Source organism: Colletes latitarsis, chromosome 3 (assembly GCF_051014445.1).
Source record: "Colletes latitarsis isolate SP2378_abdomen chromosome 3, iyColLati1, whole genome shotgun sequence".
Classification (NCBI taxonomy): domain Eukaryota; kingdom Metazoa; phylum Arthropoda; class Insecta; order Hymenoptera; family Colletidae; genus Colletes; species Colletes latitarsis.
This window is the reverse complement of record NC_135136.1, coordinates 35,229,967-35,250,195: the sequence shown is the minus strand read 5'-3', so window position 1 is coordinate 35,250,195 and position 20,229 is coordinate 35,229,967. Positions and strand designations below refer to the sequence as shown.

Here is a 20,229-nt window from a genome sequence, read left to right as displayed (position 1 = left end):
GAGTATTTAGGTTTCAGCCTCGAACGTGCATAGTAAAAGGGGTCCCCCGTATCGATGACGGTAAAAAAAGTATTTACTTTTATGTACGTAAATAGGAATTGAAAGGGTTCGACTTCGACAGCAGGAAGAACCCTGGTCGAGAGTAGTCACTTATGGTTTTTACGCTCACGTTATGTTCTTTTATGTTAAACAGTTATAGTAATATTAAATAATATAATTTATATAGTTATGTTTAAAGTGTCCTAATATTTGAATCCGACCACACGCCTGTGACCATCCCTGACATCCTTAAAAATGTTTAAAATCGTCTTATGTCCGGTTTTTCAGGGCAAATACCCCACACTGCGCGTTGCCTCCGTTTGGTCCCTAGAATAATTGTTATCCCTTGCTACTGAGAACGGTTTGTTATCGTCAAATATTTGCTTTCAGAGTCCCCGGTCGGCGATCACCGTCAGGGTCGCATGTCCCTTCAGACCGAGCTGCCGTCGTCGAAGGCGAAGAGGGAGCAAGCTCTTCGCAGCATCCTCGCCGCGAGAAGACGACAGATCTTGAGTCAACGACCAATCGAATCGCGGAATCTGAACCGCACACCGAGACCGCTCGAACCGTCGCCGAAGGATTCGCCGGATGTGCTGGAGGCACAAGAGACCAGGCACGGAATGTACGTAACAGCGTCGTCCAAGGCGGAGCTACCGATCGCGGACGAACCATCAAGCAGGATTATCGTGGCCGATTTAGCGGGCAAAGACGCGGACGTCGAGCTCGTCTCTAAGGAGCTAGAAGGCGAGCAGGTGGCCGAGCGTACCACGAGAAAACCGAGCAACGAGAGCTCGCCGGCGTCAAGCGTCGAGGGTAAACCGGCCTCCGGTAACTCGAGAAGCAATTACTCCATCGGCCATAGAAATTCTTCCTCGCCTCCGTCCTCCCCGACGTCTTCATCGTTGCTCGCCAGCAGTCAGAAACCAACGGACGCGGACGCTCGCAAAAAGAATATCGTATCGATGCCCGAGTCACTGTACAATTATTTCAGGCCCGTGGAGAGCAACATACCGGTCGAGGACATGTCGCAGTTTCTTTACTTCGGCCAGAAGATCCAGTCCGAGGCGCACACCAGTACCGGGAACACCGAGGCGACGCCGACGTCCCCGATCGCCTCCATCTCGCGACGCAGATACTCCATGAAACGATTCGGCGCCACCACACCGGTGCCCAGGTTGGAGGAGATCATGAACGAGGAGATGAACATCGCCGTGGAGCGACGCGTAGTCGAGAAGAACAAGGTCTCCAAGATCAAGAACGCGTTCAGGGGCCCGGAAAACGGAGTCTACTACAGGAAAGCCAGGCCCACGGATCCCACGATCGCCTCGAACGTTATCCTCGGGAATTCCACGGAGACGGTCTGCGGAACGGACTCTCTCGACGGTAACCCGTCCGCTCACGCCGACAGGGACCAGCTGCGCCGCGAGAGAGGAAGTCCTCCTGCCCACGTGCCCGCGGAATCGAGGAATGCGAGCAACTCGACCCAGATACCGCAGCCCGTTTCCGCGGAAAGTGAAATCGAGTTTAGGGAACTCGACGAAGCGGACACGGAAATGTTCGGGGACCACACGGAACAGAGGATCAGAAGAGTGGATATCTTCGATGTAACCCAGAATCGATCTCGAGGTCCGAGCGTTCGCGAGAGCAACAACATCGAGACGTCGACGTCCAGGGAGAAGATCTCTCGATCGAGCACGGAACCGTTCTGGACGTCCCCTGAGACGTCCACCCTGCGGATAATCGTAACCGAGGGCAGCTTGGATCAGGGTTTCGCGGCGGGCACCGACGCCGTGGAGAAGTATACCGTTAAACCGGTCGATTCCACGGAGGAACGAGTTCGCAGCCTCGCTTCCGGCGACGCTCCCACTCCGGGTGCCCAGACGGCCGCGACGACGCGGCCCAAGGGTCGACACCGGGAACAGAAGCATCGGGATCAGGGGCAGCATCGACATCGGGAACAACAGCAGCAGCACGTGTACGCGTACACGATAACGAACGTGACGCGGCTATTGCGCAACTACACCGGACCTGGGTTAAGCAGAGAGGAACAAGGAGGTTCCGAGCGGGGCACCGGTACGACCGAGATAACGACCGGATCGGTGCAGCGGCGTCAGCCGCCGCCGCCGCCGCCGTCTCTTCTTCTGCTTCCTCGTGCCGGTAGTGGTATAGAGGCGGACCGAGCGCCGGCGGAACTCAGTGCCGGCACGACCGTCGAAGCAGTCGCAGCTGGTGGAGCGTCCACTGGTCACCTGGTGGGGGAACGACAGAGGAAAGTCGTAACAGTTGCACCTCAGACGGGGGAACGCGCGGTCAACGGTGCATCGACGCAGCTGACCGTAAACAAGAGCGGACCGAGGTCGAGCAAACCGACGGAAGTTGCTAGCAGAGGCGCCGTCCGATGGAACCACACTAGGGCCAGGAACGACGAACTCGAGGGCGTAGGGGACAGACGGTTCCTCAGGAAGTCCGCGAGCGCGGTGCTCAATCAAAGAATCGGGGCCAACGGCGACGAGGACGCGGCGGTCGGGAAAAGGCGAAGGACAAATGGCCAAACCAGAAGGGTCAAAGGTATTCACGATCGAACGACGAATGGATCCGTCTCGAGGAACGACGATGACGCTGTGAACCGGACAACCGAACTCGCCATGACGACGGAAAGCGTCACCGCGGTCGAGGAAGTCGGTTCGACCACCCCTCAAACGGTCGTTAATACCACGGAGGAGGACGCGAGCAATTTGACGGAGGCGGTGACTTCGATGGACAGTGACGTCAGTGATACCAAAGACAAAAATGAGAACGAAAGTGTACGCGGTTCGTCGTCCGTGACAGTGACCGTGGACGAAACCGTCGGGCCCAGAGAAACGACCGCGACACCGATTCCGGCGCCAGTTTTTCCAGTTACGCCCAGAATAATCGCGGAAACGGTTCGCGAGAAGGAGACTTTCACCGTGAGTCCAACGGAGTCCAGCCAGGCGACGGACGCCAAACCGACCGAGCCGAACAAGCCCTACGGGATGGCCAACCTGGACCCATCGGAGATCCAAAAGATGTATCGATCCAACGCGACCGTCCCTACCCCCGTGACGACGATAGAAGCGCCCACGACCGCGATCACCACGATAGAAACCTCGACACCGCGGGTCCAAAGCGCTACTTCCGACTCGAAACCAGATCCAGATTCTCCGAGACGCGTGTCCGGCGAGAGATCCCCGGAAGTCAGAGGGCGAAACCTGTCCGTCAAATCGAAAGACAAGGACGACGTGTTGCCCATAATGCAGCTGTACAACACCTCGGATATATTCAACGGTAGCGGACCCATGAACTCGTTCTCCCGCGAAACGGAACGTCGAGTCGAACTTCCGGTGGAGTTCAAGCATCCGGACGTTTCCAGAACGACCGAGAAAGTCAACGACACGGTCACACCGAAAAGTTCGTCCAGCGACGGTTCCAGCACCAGCCGTGTCCCCGTTTCCGAGACGACGAGGAAGGACAAGCACGACGAGAGTCGCGAAACGTCCTCTCACGTGCCGCCGACGGGCCCGGGCAGAGGGCCCGTGAATGGAAACAGGACGAGACACAGGCCCCTCTATCATCACGCGATCCTCCCGGAATACAACATCTCTGTGTACCCCGACGAACTGAACAGGACGTTCTTCGACACCGGTCTGATATCGGTCAGTCCCAGGGAATCGGTGAATGTCAGTGAAGTGATATCGAAGAGACACGACGGGGACGCCATCGCGTCCCAGGAAACGGTCGCCGTGGTTAGCTACATCCTAGCGACGCTCGTCGTCTTCCCCATCGCTGTCGGCGTTGGCCTCATTCTTAGAAGACTGATACTTAGGAATCGTAAGGTGAGTGTGGCTGGATTTGGATTTGGGTCAGACGTACAGACGGAGATTAGAAAGTATTTCTACGCGTACGTAACGTATGTCGCTGAACGAAAGTGGTCTTGTGATCTTTGGTGCTGGTCCGGTGCCCAGACTCCTCGGCGTGAAAGTTCGCGGAGGTGTAGGAACAAGGTTGGTGTCAGTGACCAGCTCACTTTCGGAATGGGTATCCTGAATTGTGTGCGGCTCTTCCTCGTCGAGGCTGCAGCGATCGTGTACGAGACGGTCGAGAAACTTTTTAATAAACTTATTAGCGCGTCCCAGAAAATATTAGTCGCTTTCTTTCCTGGTTACTGGCAGTCTATGGAATCGATGCACATCCTTGCGGAAAATTGGTTTTCGAAATTAAATTTTGAAAAGTTGTACTTTTATGCAATTTTTTATGCAATTCGCGATGAAGCAAATAAAATATGGAGAGGGAAATTTTTTCATTCGAGACTTCGTTTTCGAGAAAATCGACTATGAAAATTTCAACGCAAGTAGAAACAGTGATCACTGGACAGACGTGTCAAGCAAATCGTACTCTATTATCTCGAAAATGAAGCCTCGAACGAAAAAAGTTTCTTCTTTATTTCCAACTTGTTTCTGTAAATATTTTGTTGAAATATTACTAAGTTTCTTTTTCACTCCTCGTTTGAGCATTAAAGTTACTGTTTTTCTAATTTATGGGTTTGTTCTCCATGTATATTCTGTTGGATCTAAAATCTAGTGATTGAAATGGAAGATACAAAAGACAGAGCTATTCTAGTAAAATTTAAACCTATTAAGAATTCTCACGTTCGATGTACTTTTACAGAAGCATTCTTGAGAAGGCTCAAATATTTTTTTTGCTCATTATTAATAAGAACAAGTTCACTAACGGCAATTATTGAAATACAGCCTCATGCTACGCTTTCTCTAATGTCTGCAGCATCTGGGGCAGCCCGATCTAGATAAAATATTTTCCTATACTTGAAACTTACAAAAGTAAAAACAAGAATATAAATGAATATATAATAATGGTGTTCCGAGACGCATAATATTTTCTGGGATACCCTAATAATTAAATCGCAATTGCGAAACTGGTTGACGCGCCGCGATGAAGCCTCTCGTCGAAAGTATTTTCCTCCAGTTCGCGTTTCGAAAACACGATTTGCATACCACGTTTCCGGCTCTAGATCGGTTCGAGACAGCGTCGATTTTCGACGGAGATATTCCTGGAAACAGTTTTGATGAATTTTGCAACGAGAATCCACGATCGAGCCCGATCGATAGAGTGAATCATGGCGATGCTTCGAAACGCGCAGAAGTTGAAACGTTTCATTTTTATTGACCTCGATTCCCGTCCGGTGGGTGTAGCTTCCTTTCGGTCGCTGCCGATCGTCGGAACGTTCTCGCGGCAAAAACTTTGATTTACGATTGTGTACCGTAAACCGTATCTGGCCGATGATCGCAAAATCGAAACGCAGATCGTATACCAATGCCACTTATGTACCGTTACGCAGCCTGCGGATTACCAACAACCACGAGCATTTATCATCCAGCCATTAACCGAGACTTTCGTGTTATCTCGCGGCCAACGAAATAGTCGTGCGTGTATAGCGTCAAGTTCAACAATTTGATGGTTGGATTTGAAAGTGCCGCTTCCCAGCTGGTTCCGTGTTCGAGGAATTAATTGGATCGAGATCGTGCCGGAAGGATTAACGAGGGGACCACACGACACCTTACACACCGATTTTGTGGAAACGTAGATAGATAGAGAACCAAAAAAATGTTTTATTTGAGGCGAGAAATTGGTCGATTCAGGGCTCCTCGAATTTTGTCTTTTCTTAATAGAGCAACCTTTTTGACGTATCTTTTACTGTAGAATTATATTCTAGTTTATTTTATGTAGTTTGAGACTGTTGAAAAGATGTGTTTGCGTTTTTAAAATTTTTATTTTAATTGTTACACATTTCTTGATTTAAACTTTTATAGCAGATTAATGTAGAACTTGAAATGTATTTAAAATTATATATATTTTGACAGAATTCTTATTACTTGATTTTTAGGTAAAACTATTTCATTATGAAGAGAAACAACTGGGTTGCAAAATTAAATTGGTCCAGCTGCGTAATCGACATGGCTGATCAATAGGAAGGAGATTGAACTATAACCAGTCAGACCAGCTCCTCGTCTCTGCACTTTGAAGTTCATTTATACAAATGTGATAGCAATTCTTTGTTTAAATCAAATTTGAGTACTGTCCAGTGGTGCGCAACCTTTTTAGTTATTGCAATAAATCAGTCAAAATAGTATTTTTTGTAGGCCAAATTGTGAGTTAAGACGATAGTAAAGTAATATATATTCCTATAAGATAATTAAGTGCATATATTGAAACATTTATGTAGTAGCCTATCATCTATTGAAACATTAGTTTTGTAATATCTTTTGTATAGATTTTTAAATTTTCTTTTAACTTTATTTTGTGAACGTAATGTTGTCTTAAAACATTTTGTATACATTCGAACTGTAATATCATATTAATACACGATATAGATCACTGTTTCGTTTGAAAACAAAATACCATTTACCTGATATTACAGATCTTGTATAAACCAGCTGTCATTTATGATATTTATTGTTTATTATCTGGTAAACTATGGAGTATCTGAATAAACGACTGAATAAATACGAAATATTTTTTGGTTCTCTATCTATTTACGAAGTCTCGATAAAATCAGTGCTTAACAGCGCGTTATGTGGTCCCCTTGTAAGTTGGCGTTAGCGTGTATTCCGACGATCATCAAGGTTGAAAGACGCTGAATGAAGCGTAATGAAAGATTGCTTCTTCTGATGAAAATGGCATAACCACTGGGAAGCAAATGCTTTGAAGGCTTATTAATGATGGTGTTTCGGAGTTCCGCTGGAAAGTTTGCGGGTCGTGGTAACAGGACTTCGAACGCTTATGTCTTTTTGTTTGTGTGATTATATCAGTTCTGCGAAGGATATTTTTCAGACGCTCTTGGGTAATGAAAGCATCTTCTGTAACGGACGTTCTGGGAAAAATGTTTCCTCGGAGCACAATTTATTTTTGATAGCGTACTCGTAATTCGTTGTTTGCTTATTTAAATTTTATATTGTTCCTGGTAAGTTTTTATAATTTCAATTTTTAAGAAATTACTTGAGTATGGAAAATTTGAAGCATCGATTACTAGTATTATCAATTTCTACTGTGCATTTCGTACTATATGTACAAAATTTCTAGTATGTCTTTCATGCCAATTATACAGATTATATTTACGAATCAAAGTATTCATGTGTTCACTTAGGAACTCTTATGCAAAAATTCAATAAATTTTGATGAAAATACATTTTTTAATAATAAACGATACTTTGTAGAATGTTCAATGAATTATTTTAGAGTTTGAAAACACGAATCGTTAAACAATTTTTACTTTTAAATATATTTCTATCGTGTTAACATTTTAATGAATTTTTGTTATCTTATTGGAAAGCAATTTCGCGATATACGTTGTCATTTCAGTGTCGCAATAAATTGCGTAAGCATCTAAATTTCTCGATTAATCAACGAAATGTTGAAAATGAGTCATCGCGACGCGATGGTTGCATATTTTTGAAAAACATGCCGTACTGGCCCTGAACTCGTCACGAACACAACGACTCGTCGAATAATTTTTATGGTTCGCGAAGGTTCGCCAATGATTCACCGCGAATGGTCGCTCAATCGACAATCATTGTATGAAGAGGATTACTTGCTGTCTTCCTTCGAGCGAGAATGCACCATGACGTCCCATCATCTTAGATCCATTTGATAGTATAATGCCTTAACCTAACGAGAAAATAAATACAGAATTGCATAACGTAAAGATGGTTCGCGCCATTGTCTCTGATAAGAGTTTAATTGCTCGTCTCGCGAACAGGACGCACCGAACTCGAACATCGAGACTGAAAAATTGAAATTCATTGATAAAACCCGCGCGGAGGAAAAATGAGATTCATTGACGAAGTTACGTGCGAAGGAAAATTTAATTCACCGAAGCTGCATCGAGGAAGTTCGCAATTTGCTCTTTAAGTAAGAGCAAAATATTCAATCGCGTCAGCAGGAAACGAACAACGTCGATTTATTATCTGCAAATGCATTCAGGCACGCGTATACCTCGAAGCCATACTCGATTCGCGAATTATCTGGTACAACTCGATTATTTTTAGCGCGAGCGATCGTAAAAATCGAGGATATAAATTCAAAGCTAACTGGACATTCATGATTGTAAACTCTCGCGATGGTACAAAGGGTCACGTGAAGATAAAAAAGAATGAAAAGATCCGAGGGCCAAACAAACGGTGGGCAAACCCGTTTGAGGGCTTCCTCGAAAACATCGAATATGCTTTACGCACTTTGCATTGAAATTTCATCGAAAAGAAAGAGGGTACCTGTTAGTTTTGACACGAGATTGTCAGAGAACACAAGCTCAACGAAACAAATATAAAATTTCAATAGGAAAAGAATTTTATAAATACAGAAATTAATTTGTCGTATTTTAAAATAATATTTATTTTAAAACTAGGTGTCGATCTCCTGACATGGGCAAACAGCTTTTTCGAAGCGTCGCGAAATGATTCATACGACATTTTTCAAATGTCACTCTTAAATAAAAAAGCAAACAGTCGCGTATCGTTTCACGGTTTTGCGTCAATGTCGTTTTTCTATCTGCTTCGCTCGTTGCTTTGCATATTTTCAAGTTCAACGAGCGTTATCTGCGAGATTCGTGCTCGGTTACGCCGGAACAAACTCTTGTTTATAACGAAACGATAAGAGGCCCGTTGAGTATGTAATTAAATAAATGAAACACACGATGTGGCGTAGCTACCTGACATTGCAGGCACGGTGGATTGCATTTTACGAGACGCGTACTCGCAATTTTACGTGTGAAAATTTTTACGAAATCAACGTGCGACGTTCATGTTGCATAGGTGCTCGAGGAGTCTGACACATCGTCGGAGATAAGTTGCCGAAAGGACGCACTGAACCTTGAAAACGGAGACTTCAAAACGTCCATTGAGAAGGCGATCACGAAGTTACCGAGGATACAACATTTGGTAAGCTTACGTTTCTCTTTTTATCAGAACTTTAACCTTTCGCGAAGGTACCTGAAATATCAGTCTTGAATACCACGTTCGTGATTTTATTATGTAAAAATTATCAAATCAACTTGCACGCTTTCACTAATAATGTTATGATCGAATCTCTTTATAATAAACTTCTTCCAATTCAGGACGTTTTCGACCTTACGTTTTGGGTCATTTTCAGCGAAAAGAATATCCACACGTTATTGTAAATAAAAAATATAACACAGTTATCTATTGTTCGAATTAAAGACCCGCTTTTGGCGAAACGTCAGAGGGACCTCATTGTCCGTTCTTATTCGTTTCTAAATAATTGTCTCTCGCGAGTAAATATTGTTTTTCTTTTGTTCAGTGTCACGAAGCGGAGAAGCCACCGCCTCCGTCGTCGCAAGAATCTAGATGGGAGTTTCCTAGAGATAAGCTTAGGTTACAGACGGTCCTCGGTCAAGGAAACTTCGGCCAGGTAAGACATTATTTTCTACTTCGAACTGGACAGAAACACCAAGTCTCGAGAGCCAAGTCTGCGCGATAATAAATCGTCGAACGTTAACGCGAAACGTTCAGCGCCAGCAGAACCACCGATTCTATGTCCCATGAAATGGTCTGGGAATTTATAAGAATACAGCAGCTTTTCGTATTTTAAAAAATATGGCCCGACGTTGCATAACTTGCTTTACTTCTTAACAACAGACTTTAGGTACTCGTCTATCTATTATGGAAATTTATTTCGCTGATAATTCGAATAGTTAGTTGCGTAGTACCGATAAAACGAGGAAACTTTTTTATTATATTCAGCATAGTTATCTAATGTTCTCCAAATGTTCGACAATCAAGCGTTCCTCGTATAATTCTTCGAACTTTACGATTGACAAATCAATAATTCGCGGAATTTTTTTTACATAAGTCTCCTGCTAGAGAGAATTACAATAATTGCATAATTGTTTATTTACAATCGATTCTATAAGCGCATAATTTCTGACATGATAGTTCTTGGAATCTTCTTCGATCTTTTGTTTCGAAGGTAATTCCAAAATATTTGAATTTTTACTAAAATAGCTTAACCTTTTTCGATCTTTTCAATGTAAAAGTTGAATTAACACTTATTAAATAGGTATTCGTATGCCTCAATTTTCTATCGTTAAGGTCTGGAAGGCTGAAGCTGACGATCTGACCGGTCATCAAGGAACGACTCGTTTAGTCGCCGTCAAAACAGTCAAAGAAGGTGCTTCCGATCGAGAAAAGGAGGATCTGGTTCGAGAACTCGAGATCATGCAACAACTCGGTAGTCATCCTAACGTTGTCACTCTCCTTGGTTGTTGCACCGAACAAGGTAAGCTTTAACAAACATTATTCACTGTTTTACCTAAGTGCAACGTCCAGAAAAATGCAACTGTACGTCAAAAGAATCAAGTTGTATTTTTCTTAACTCGTGTCAGTTCCTTGCAACATTTCGTGTAAAAATATATTAGAATTTAACGTGGAAAAAATCATTGTACTTATTAAATTTAATTGTGTATCACACTCTGTATAAAAATATCATACTCCTTTTATTTCTAAAATTTCATTTGCATAAATTGATGTAATATAATGTGTCTATTATCTCGAACTTGGATCGATTGAATAATTTAGAATTTCTATCTCTAACATCTTTACAATTACGCGATGCTATCCCACGAGCTTTTCATTTACAGGCGTCTGTTATGCTAATTTGCCACCGGTATATGAAAATTCATGTTCTCTTTTGCATCTGCGATCGAGACATCTTCTTTATGACTGACTGCACGAATCATTTATGTAATACTTTACATGCACGGACACTGACGACGTAAAACTATATAAAAACTAGTAGCGTTTTAAGTGCTCTCTAACGTAAAACATGCAGTTACGATACTACGATTAAGCAATCATGCTTGGCAGAGAAACATCATTTTTTACAAAAGTGACATGAAACGAGAATCTCTGTTTCTAATTTTATAATAAGTGTCAAGTGTGCTTTAAAAGCTCTTCTCGATTTCTCTGTAATTTCTTTGCGCCCTTAAATAGCGAGTGAAACGATCATAAAAGGATTGAAAATTCCTTTTGTATTCATTTACACGAAGAATTTCTCCGCGAAATCTAACCATTTAAACAATAATTCTATTCGCCGAGTCCATAAAAAGAACGACAGTGATTACTTCTTAAATTGTGTTTGTCTCCCTGCAAAATGACGTAAATTTAATTATTTATGATTCCGTGTTTTTGTCGACCGTTCACAGATCGTATCGTTGCAAACCGCGGTGTAATGCATATTGAAGGTATCGTTAGGGTAACGCAAGAGAAGCATTCTTTGCCATTGAGTCACCGATAGACGTATTTTTTTTTTTCTTTTCGTTCGATCGCTGCAAACCGCCATCGTAATCATTTTTATACGCGCGGCTCTATTGTTTTGCGAATAAAAGGAAGATCGATCGTTTTCTCGGAGGAGACAGCTGTTTACCATCATCCTGTTGGTAATTGAGCAACAGACCTAACAGCCTCCGCCAAGTCGCAACGGACAGATTAACGAGTTCTGCGCAGTTCGTCGTCTACGATAACAAATCGACTAATTATGAAAATAGTCGAATGCGATTTTTGTTCAGCGGGGAATTTCTCACGGCTCGCAAAGAATTTGCTTGCTGCGAGAGAACTATCTCATGTTCGCATGAAATCTTGCATGAAAGGTTAACTTAATGTGCATATCGATCGTTGTTAAGTGCACATCTTAAGTTCAGAGTTAGATCTCACAGCATACGTGTTCTTTAATAATATGTTTTTTTTATGTCATTCAAAACTAAATCTAAAAATACGGTGTTAGGAAAGCCTCGACGTAGCATGATTGTCTATTGAAAATAGCGTTCAATCTAATCTTTGGCGAATTCTGATCGAATATCGAATGTAATTTTGTGGAGTTTTCTTTCGCGTTTAACCTACATTGAAAAACGGTTCTGTTCTCGAGCTTGTTCAGCACGTTTTGCATGCATCAGCACCTTTGAATTCACTCGTTTCTCACTCGTATTGCATATCGGTCATCCTCGCTTGGAGTTACATCATCAAAATACAAAATTGAAAGAAGACTATTGCGCAACGTCGCGGTGGAAATTTTGTATGCAAAAGAGTGGAATACAAAGTGTCAGTAATTACTCCCTGGTTAATTGCAATAGAATAGTTACCTGGCAATTATACCGACAAACGTAATTAAGTAATTATATCATTATTCGCTGTTAATTGTTATTTAGCGTGATAGAACGTCGAATCAATTCATTGGCAGTTTATTTTCGCGTCTTGAATTAGCGATTGTACACGGTTGAATTGTACGTTCGAAATTGCGTCAATAAATGTAATTAAAGACGTTTGTGTAGTTTAATAAAAGGATAGACAGTTGTTTCGATCTTCGTAACTCTCCACAGACGCGAAAGAAATATCTAACTGTAACAGAAGGTGCCTAAATTTTTCGGCGAAAAAGAAAATTCCAAATCGTTCTGAAAAAATTATGTTCAGTTACGGGGGTCAATTACAATCATTTTTGGTGAATAGATATACCCCCGAAATCCTAGCCATTTTCGAGAAAAAAATTCATTACTGAAAATATAATGTCTGACCATAACTGTCTATTACCCTGAAAATTGAAAAGTTTCAAATCATTCTGGAAAAATTATTTTCCATTGTAAGGGTCAATTACAATCATGTTTGGTTAATAGACTTCCTAGCTATTTTCGAGAAAAAAATTCGAGTATGTGTGAATTATGTTTAGTTAGCACGTAGTGTCAAAGTAAGTATGAAGGCGACATAAATTAGAATAGTTGTTACGTTCATAGGATAGAGGATGAAATGCCCTTTAAAATGAGTACTTGTAGAAATCGATAGCTTAATTAGTTCCGATTTTGGTTTCAAGTCTATCGCGTGGCTAGTTCCGGAGATGGAGTTTGTTTACTTTTCATTCTTTACGTCGCGAGGTTAATGACCTCACGTGATCGTAGTAAAATATTGCGTAACTGGGTCACTCGACCACTCGGTCATGTGTGAGAAAGAGAGGTCAGACGCGTCAGACGGAGACAGAGATAGTCGAATTAAAAAAATTACCATTTACATACATTACGATATCTCGAAAACGGAACTGTGCACATGTAAAGTTTTATTATTTTTAATACGCGTTGTTACGTATACTCTACGGAAAATCGTCAAGTTAAATGGCTCCAAAATAACATTGTATGTTAGAAATTCCAAACGAAATTTAAAAAATGGTCAATGAACAACAAACCAGCACACATGAAAACATTTGCATATGAAACTAAATAAAATTTTATTTTATATACACGTTATGAACGGATCAAAAATAGAATATCCTTCGCAAGAAACAAGATTAAGAATCTTTCAAAGGCACAGTGCTCTTCCCTATCGTTTCTGAGGCCGCAAGGAGAGTCAGAGGAGCTTAAGGAGGAACAAATTTCTAAATTGCAAGCTTCTTAAACGCATAATCTTTTCGCAAACTACGGTCCCTGTCGTGACGCGTAAAATTATACGCTTCGTTACGCGGACGCAGATTGCGATTAACGACAAATCTGTGCTTGAGACATCAAAACTCCAACGAGACAATCTGCAGTTTTAGTCGTGCCGGACTTCAAGGGGAAGGCCCATTATACGTCTTTCGTTCCAGGCTCGTCGGTATCGTCGCTCACATCGTATAAATTTCCATACGCGTCCCCACGGCGACGATCCTCATGGCACAATACGTCTATTAAGTCGGCGAAATGATCGTTCCTACGGGGTTCAGGGAGAGAATACCGGTATCGATACGATCGGTCCGCGGTCGATCTGAATTTGACGTCGCGGCGACCTTCCGCCGATATTTATGCGTGCGCTATTCGTTTTCGCGATTGTATGCTAATGCGCGGCGAGCTCGTCTAGCAATAACATGAAATTTAATCCTACGTGGAAGAGTTTTTTCGAGACTTGCCGCAAAAACCGCCCGTTTCGCTCTTAGAAGAATTGCCGCGCGCTTGGTTTGCGACTTTTCCTTCACAATGGCGCGTAACTTTTCTGGCAGCGTCGCTGATTTCTTTGATAACGACTACAGATTGCATTGTGCATGGCGCGGAATGGGAATGGACCATTTGAATTTGTCGGTGGGAGAGATGGAGCAATCCGTAAAGAATGCTAAAAATTGTAAACAGTCGAGAGCTCCAATATGTTGTACAGGCTGTCCCAGAACTGAAGCTGTAAACGTTACTGAGCACGAGCATTGTTAGAAACCATTTCGATTTGTTTTAATAACATCTGTAGAAATAAAGTACGAATCTAGAATTAAAGATAATAATGTGCTAGGGCAAGAACAATTACAGACAAAATTTCTCTATTCATTTCTCTGTTACACTTTCCTGAAATCTATCTTTTACATATGTTTAAGACTGTTTAAGTTTTGAAAACAAATTTCAAGTATCGTTCGAGTAATATTTTCAAAATGTTTGCTTTGCAAAAATTCACGAAGATTGTTTTTCTCGATTTTCACAGAGTGACTCCTTAGAATGAAACCGAATAATTTTGTCTGAATTAAGAATATTAGAGTCGTTGATTAAAATATTTTAACTGTTGTAAAAATCGTTCGAATAATTTGTGGACGATTATCGAAGCCCCACGGATGGCGCGTTTGCCTTCAGACGCATCTTCTTGAAGGACTTTCGACTTCGTTGCTCTGGCATAGAAGAAAAAACACGCTCGCGAGGACCTCCACGCAAGATTTACGGCATCTGAATTTCTGGCCCTCCATCCCCCCTGTATTTATCGTTCAGGTCCGGGTGGGCGCGTTCAAATTCCTCTCGAGAGACGTTTTCGTCCCTTGACGCCCGACTCTTGTCAAAGGGTGCCCTCGTGTACGCCCTTCCTAACGACTCCCATTGAAAAAATAAAGGACCCCAAGCTCGAACGAAGGTCCAACGTACGCTTTTAATGTGGCCTGTCGCACAACAGTGCAACACCGATATCTCACAAAGGATTGAACGATAACCATCGATCGAAACAACATATCGATTACCATTGATCTTGTCAAAGGAATAAAAGGAATGAAAATTCACTTCCTTGATACTCTACATGCACAGAAATGCACTTGAAATACATTTAGTTCGTTTCTCAATTAACCACTCAACTCTAACATGCTTACAATTGCAACGAAATATTTCTTAAGGGATCGAAATAAATTTTATATTTCACACAAAATGACTCTAAACAGAGTTTGAAATTTTAAACTCACGTAATATTATGGAACTGCACAAGTTCTTCTTAAAATTCGAAATATGACTGGGAATGTTTTTATCGTATTTCAGAAACAAAGTCACGTGGCGTCGATGTTCGGAAAATTTCATTTGTATTATTTTCCATCGAGGTGTTTAAAAAACAACAAAAATTGTCTGCTCCGTGTATGGAGGCGTCAGAATGATTGCTCGATGCTCGTTAGATCGCTTCATTCCGCGACGATGGTTAAAAATTTACCCACGAGAAAGAACGAAGGATCTTCGAGGGCGATCCTTCGGGACGAACCTCGAACCTGACTCGTTTTTCGATTCGTTTTTTTTCAAGAGGAGTCTAATCGAGTCTTGGCTTATTTATTCGCAGGGGACAAGATTCCTCGACGCTTTAACGCGCGTATGAATTAGGAGCAACATTAAACGCAGGCTCTGTGCCGTGCCTTTTGATCCTGCTACGCGCGTACCGCGACCTCTTCCTCCATAAACTATCACGCGTGGCGATCATTATACAAGGGGCCACCGGTTATCGATGACAAATTTCACTGATCCGCTCGAATATTTCTGTTGAATGTCACGCATTCTGGTTAGCCAGGTGCAATAAACGAGTTTCATTGGCATTCTCCAACAACTTAATCTATCGACTCGTTTACATTTGTAATCGTGATATACTACGAGTACCATTTTTTGTTTTCATTGGGAAATAAGCATTTTTTATAGTTGAAAATTATGATATTAAGAATCAAACGTAGAACTGATCAAATTACTCGTTTATTAAATTTTCTCTACCGATTTATAGCCTCTATGACAATGACAATAAGATTGCAATGGAAAAAGACGTATTTGCAAAATTTGTCCTTCTACATAATTGATTTTAAGATACACAGATTAATATTTTCTAATATCATCGAAATTAATGATACATGAATTTGTATTCAAATTTGTGTTTATCATGATACGCTTCATAACTATAGAATTATAAAAGCAATACTCTAAATACCAAATTTTTTCTAACATTTAGTGGCAGTAGTATACAGGGTGTTCGGCCACCCTGGGTAAAATTTTAATGGGAGATTTTAGAGGCCAAAATAAGACGAAAATCAAGAATACTAATTTGTTGATGGAGGCTTCGTTAAAAAGTTATTAACGTTTAAAGTTCCACCTGTACTGAATTTTTTTCTCGATAATGCGCAAGATTTCGAGGGTATGTCTATTCACCAAAAATGATTGTAATTGACTCCTGCAACTAAAAATAATTTTTTTAGAACGATTTGGAAAATTTTTTTTTCGCGGAAAAATTTAGGCACCTACCCCCTGTCGATTTTTCTTAAAAATTCGTTTTTCATTTATACTAATTTTGTTTAACGCCCTACAGAAAAGTTGTCTAATACTTTTTTGTAGGTACCCATGAGCTCTACTTCAGAGAAAAGTTTCATTGAAATATATTCACAATTGTAGGAGTTATGGCTGTTTGAAAATTGGACCATTTTTATGGGGTTTTCTTCATTTTGCGGGGTCAAGGACCAACTTTTCGAATATTTTCACGATTTGTACATATTCTCCATCAAAATACGCGTAGTTTGCTTTTTTAAACATTAAAATCGTCCAATCCGTTCAGAAGTTATGACGTTTTAAAGATTCGCATGAAAATTCGGGCATACGTTTCTGGCCAGAAATTATATTTTCGGTAAGGAATTTTTTTCTCGAAACTGAGTAGGATTTCGAGGGTATGTCTATTGACCAAAAATGATTACAATTGGTTCTTGCAATCAAAAATAATTTTTTTAGAACGATTTGAAATTTTTTAATTTTGTCGAAAAATTTCACACCTTCTCGAATTTTTTTCTCGTAACTGGGTAGGATTTCGAAGGTATATCTATTCATCAAAAATGATTATAATTGACTCTTGCAACCGAAAATAATTTTTCCAAAACGATTTGAAATTTTGTAATGTAATTGTTAATAACTTTTTAACGAAGCCCCCATCAACAAATTGGTATTCTTGATTTTCGTCTTATTTTTGCCTCTAGAATCCCCCATTAAAATTTTGCCCAGGGGTGGCCGAACACCCTGTATGAAAATTATATTAAATTAGAATAAACACTCACGGAAATTTAGGAGCAAGTGTGCACAGCGATTATTCATGCTATTTTAAATAATCTGCATGTTTTCAAGAAAAGTTCAGATTAAAAACTAGTTACTTCAAAAAATAGCCGGTTTTCTGAGAGTCAGATGAATGGATAACTGTCCATTAGTGCGACAGTTTTATGATTTCACTTAAAATTTGAGCTCATTCTTAACGAATAAAATTTTCTGCATCGTTAGATTCTTCTTGACGAATCGTTTGAATTAAACGTGAATTAATTCGTTCGAGACTAGTATCGCTAACTGCAAGGTTCATCGTCGGCGCAACGAGATTCCCCCATTACAGATTTTATCAATTGTTAATATAGACGCAATTATTTCATCTATAACCAACACTCTGAATCGTAAATCTTCGTCATTATTTATGAAGTAACATTTTTCATTGAAATTCAAAGCAAAAACATCGCACACGCGCGTTCAGCGTAGTTTTTCACACGTAGCTAATGAAATGATAATAAATGCTATCCACTCTGTACGTTTGCTCCGAGGTCTCGTGCTTCTCCCATAGAATTGTCATCTTCTCGGAAAGTGGCGCGTTATTTTATCAAACCGACTGTCTATTTCTCGCACGACCAATAATTCCGAGAAAGACAAAGTTGCTGGCACGTGCGAGTGTTGTAAGATCCTATCCTCGCGTCTTATGCTAAAAAGCTCGTGGATCGCGGCGCGAAAAAGCGAGAGGGAAAGAGAAGCTGTAGGAAGATATTATGCATTTATGTATTCGCGCTTTGTTCGGCGTTAAGTTATAGTATTCGAACGCCCACTGTCGCCAGTATCGAGTCAACCAACTCAGAGGTTCTTGTTTCTCTCTGTGACATAAATTTGTCAAAATTAAACAATTGCAGGCGATCAAACGTCGACGGTTCTATGATCGACAAAGTAAACAAATCTCGAACTAGATTGTAGAACATTCTCGGTACGCTTCTTTTATGCTTATTTCGACGAAGAAACTCTTTAGATAAAAAATAAAAATAAAAGAAAATCGAAATCCAAGTCTTCGTTACCCAGATAAACTCAGTTTTATTGCAACGTATTAAAGTGAGATCTCCTCGTTGCAGTATCGAACTTGCCACAGAATCCGACAGCGCACGGTTACCCATTAATTATGAACATTAAATTACCACGTAACAATCCTCGCGAGCAGCAAGCAGTTTCGCTCTTCTCGCTCCGATGCCACGAATTATAGAAAACTGGTAGTTAATGGTACACGCGCGGTAATTGCAAGCAATCGCAGAAATTAATTGTTGAACAAGCAGATACCTATCTCCATTGGATTATGCAAAGAAACCTTGCACGCGTGTTCCGTCGATGGCAATTATTTTTAATTAGTCACTTATACCTAATGTATCGAAATCGATACGTCAATGTATTATACGGCTCGGAATATCGTGTCTTCATAATGTCGTTTAGTATTCGATTAATATAAACGAGACCTATAATCTCTCGTTTCGTAACATTTTCGTCCACGGGACCGCGAGACTCAGACCCACAACTTAGGGACACACGAGAACGACCCTTGACTCATGAAACCCGATACGACACGATCCCGGACTCGTTGGACCCGACACAGCTGACCTTGTACATATGGAATCTGATACAGGCGAAGTAAAACTCATGGCACTTAACATAGGCTACACACTCATGGGGATCCCATGTGTGATACTCGTTGGACCAATACAGACGAATACAGAATAGCGACACTCAATTCAGGGAGGTTACAGGGTCGTAGACTTAATACACGTGACCTTTGTCTTGTAAGATATGATATATGTTACAGAATTTGTTTCAAAATTCATTTCATAATATGAAAATAATTATTATTCACATTAATGACATTTCTGAAGTTTGTATTCGAAGTAACATTGTAAATATTCGAGAGTCTCAGAATTCATAGTTCAAGTGACCGCAATTACGTAAATTACTTTAAATTTAGATTCACTTCTGGCAGATCTCATGAATCTGAATCGTCAAGGTTCCTGTAATTTTGATACCGTATCAGATTCCATTAGTTTCTAGATCGTCTTTATCAGATACCGTGAGTTCACAGTCGGCGTCGAATCCTTTGAAGCCACCATTTTCTGTATTTGTACCTAATTTTTCCGCCGAGCACGGAATACATTGTGTGCACTTAGGCGTATCTAGAACGCGGTTGCTTTCCATTTACAGCAGATGCCAGCGATTTCCGCGTTGTGTACAGCCATACTCTATACTTCAGAATAATGTTAACGAATGTAATTACTTAACATTCATAACCTACAAGTACTAGAATTCTATTAAAAGCACTAGGTGTCCTACAAATTTTGATCATGAACTTAAATTAATCCAATAAAAAGTTTCTGTTTAGATTTAAAAAGAAAAATACCCATGATCATATAGAAAAATTCTGAAACGATTACTACAATGTTTTTCCCCCTGGAAACGTGAGTTCGTATCTCAGAAAATATTTTATGAAATGAAACAGGTTTTAACAAATGTTTCTCTGGATTATAAATAGAGATTTTCGTGTGTACTTGGATTACAGAGGTACTGTAATACGCGTATTCATCATTGAAGGATGGAGGTGTTATCTTAAAGAATAACTGCACCCCCGTGGCGAAGTTAAAGCTCACTGTCGTTCGAATTATGAGTATTGCTACATGTCTTAACGCGCGAATAAATATTTGGACGCGCCGCGGGGTTCGGGCCAGCAAAGAGGGAACGACCGGAAGAAAGAAATGCTTCTTAACAAACCGAAGTTATTAGAGGCCGGTAATGCTAGCCTAATATGAAAGTTACGAGCTCGTGGAGCCAGCAAA

General features: G+C 41.1%; 1 protein-coding gene and 1 long non-coding RNA gene across 2 annotated transcripts in view; one reads left to right on the top strand and one right to left on the bottom strand.

The window, feature by feature from the left end:
- LOC143340259 (uncharacterized) overlaps positions 1 to 20,229 on the bottom strand; it is a 57,837-nt gene that overhangs the window by 17,030 nt on the left and 20,578 nt on the right. The window lies entirely within an intron of this gene.
- LOC143340233 (uncharacterized) overlaps positions 1 to 20,229 on the top strand; it is a 280,744-nt gene that overhangs the window by 250,557 nt on the left and 9,958 nt on the right. The window contains exons 2-5 of the mRNA XM_076761941.1: positions 430 to 3,893; positions 8,883 to 9,008; positions 9,388 to 9,498; positions 10,179 to 10,365. Coding sequence (XP_076618056.1) covers positions 430 to 3,893; positions 8,883 to 9,008; positions 9,388 to 9,498; positions 10,179 to 10,365 — 3,888 coding nt within the window. The remainder of the gene's footprint in view (positions 1 to 429; positions 3,894 to 8,882; positions 9,009 to 9,387; positions 9,499 to 10,178; positions 10,366 to 20,229) is intronic.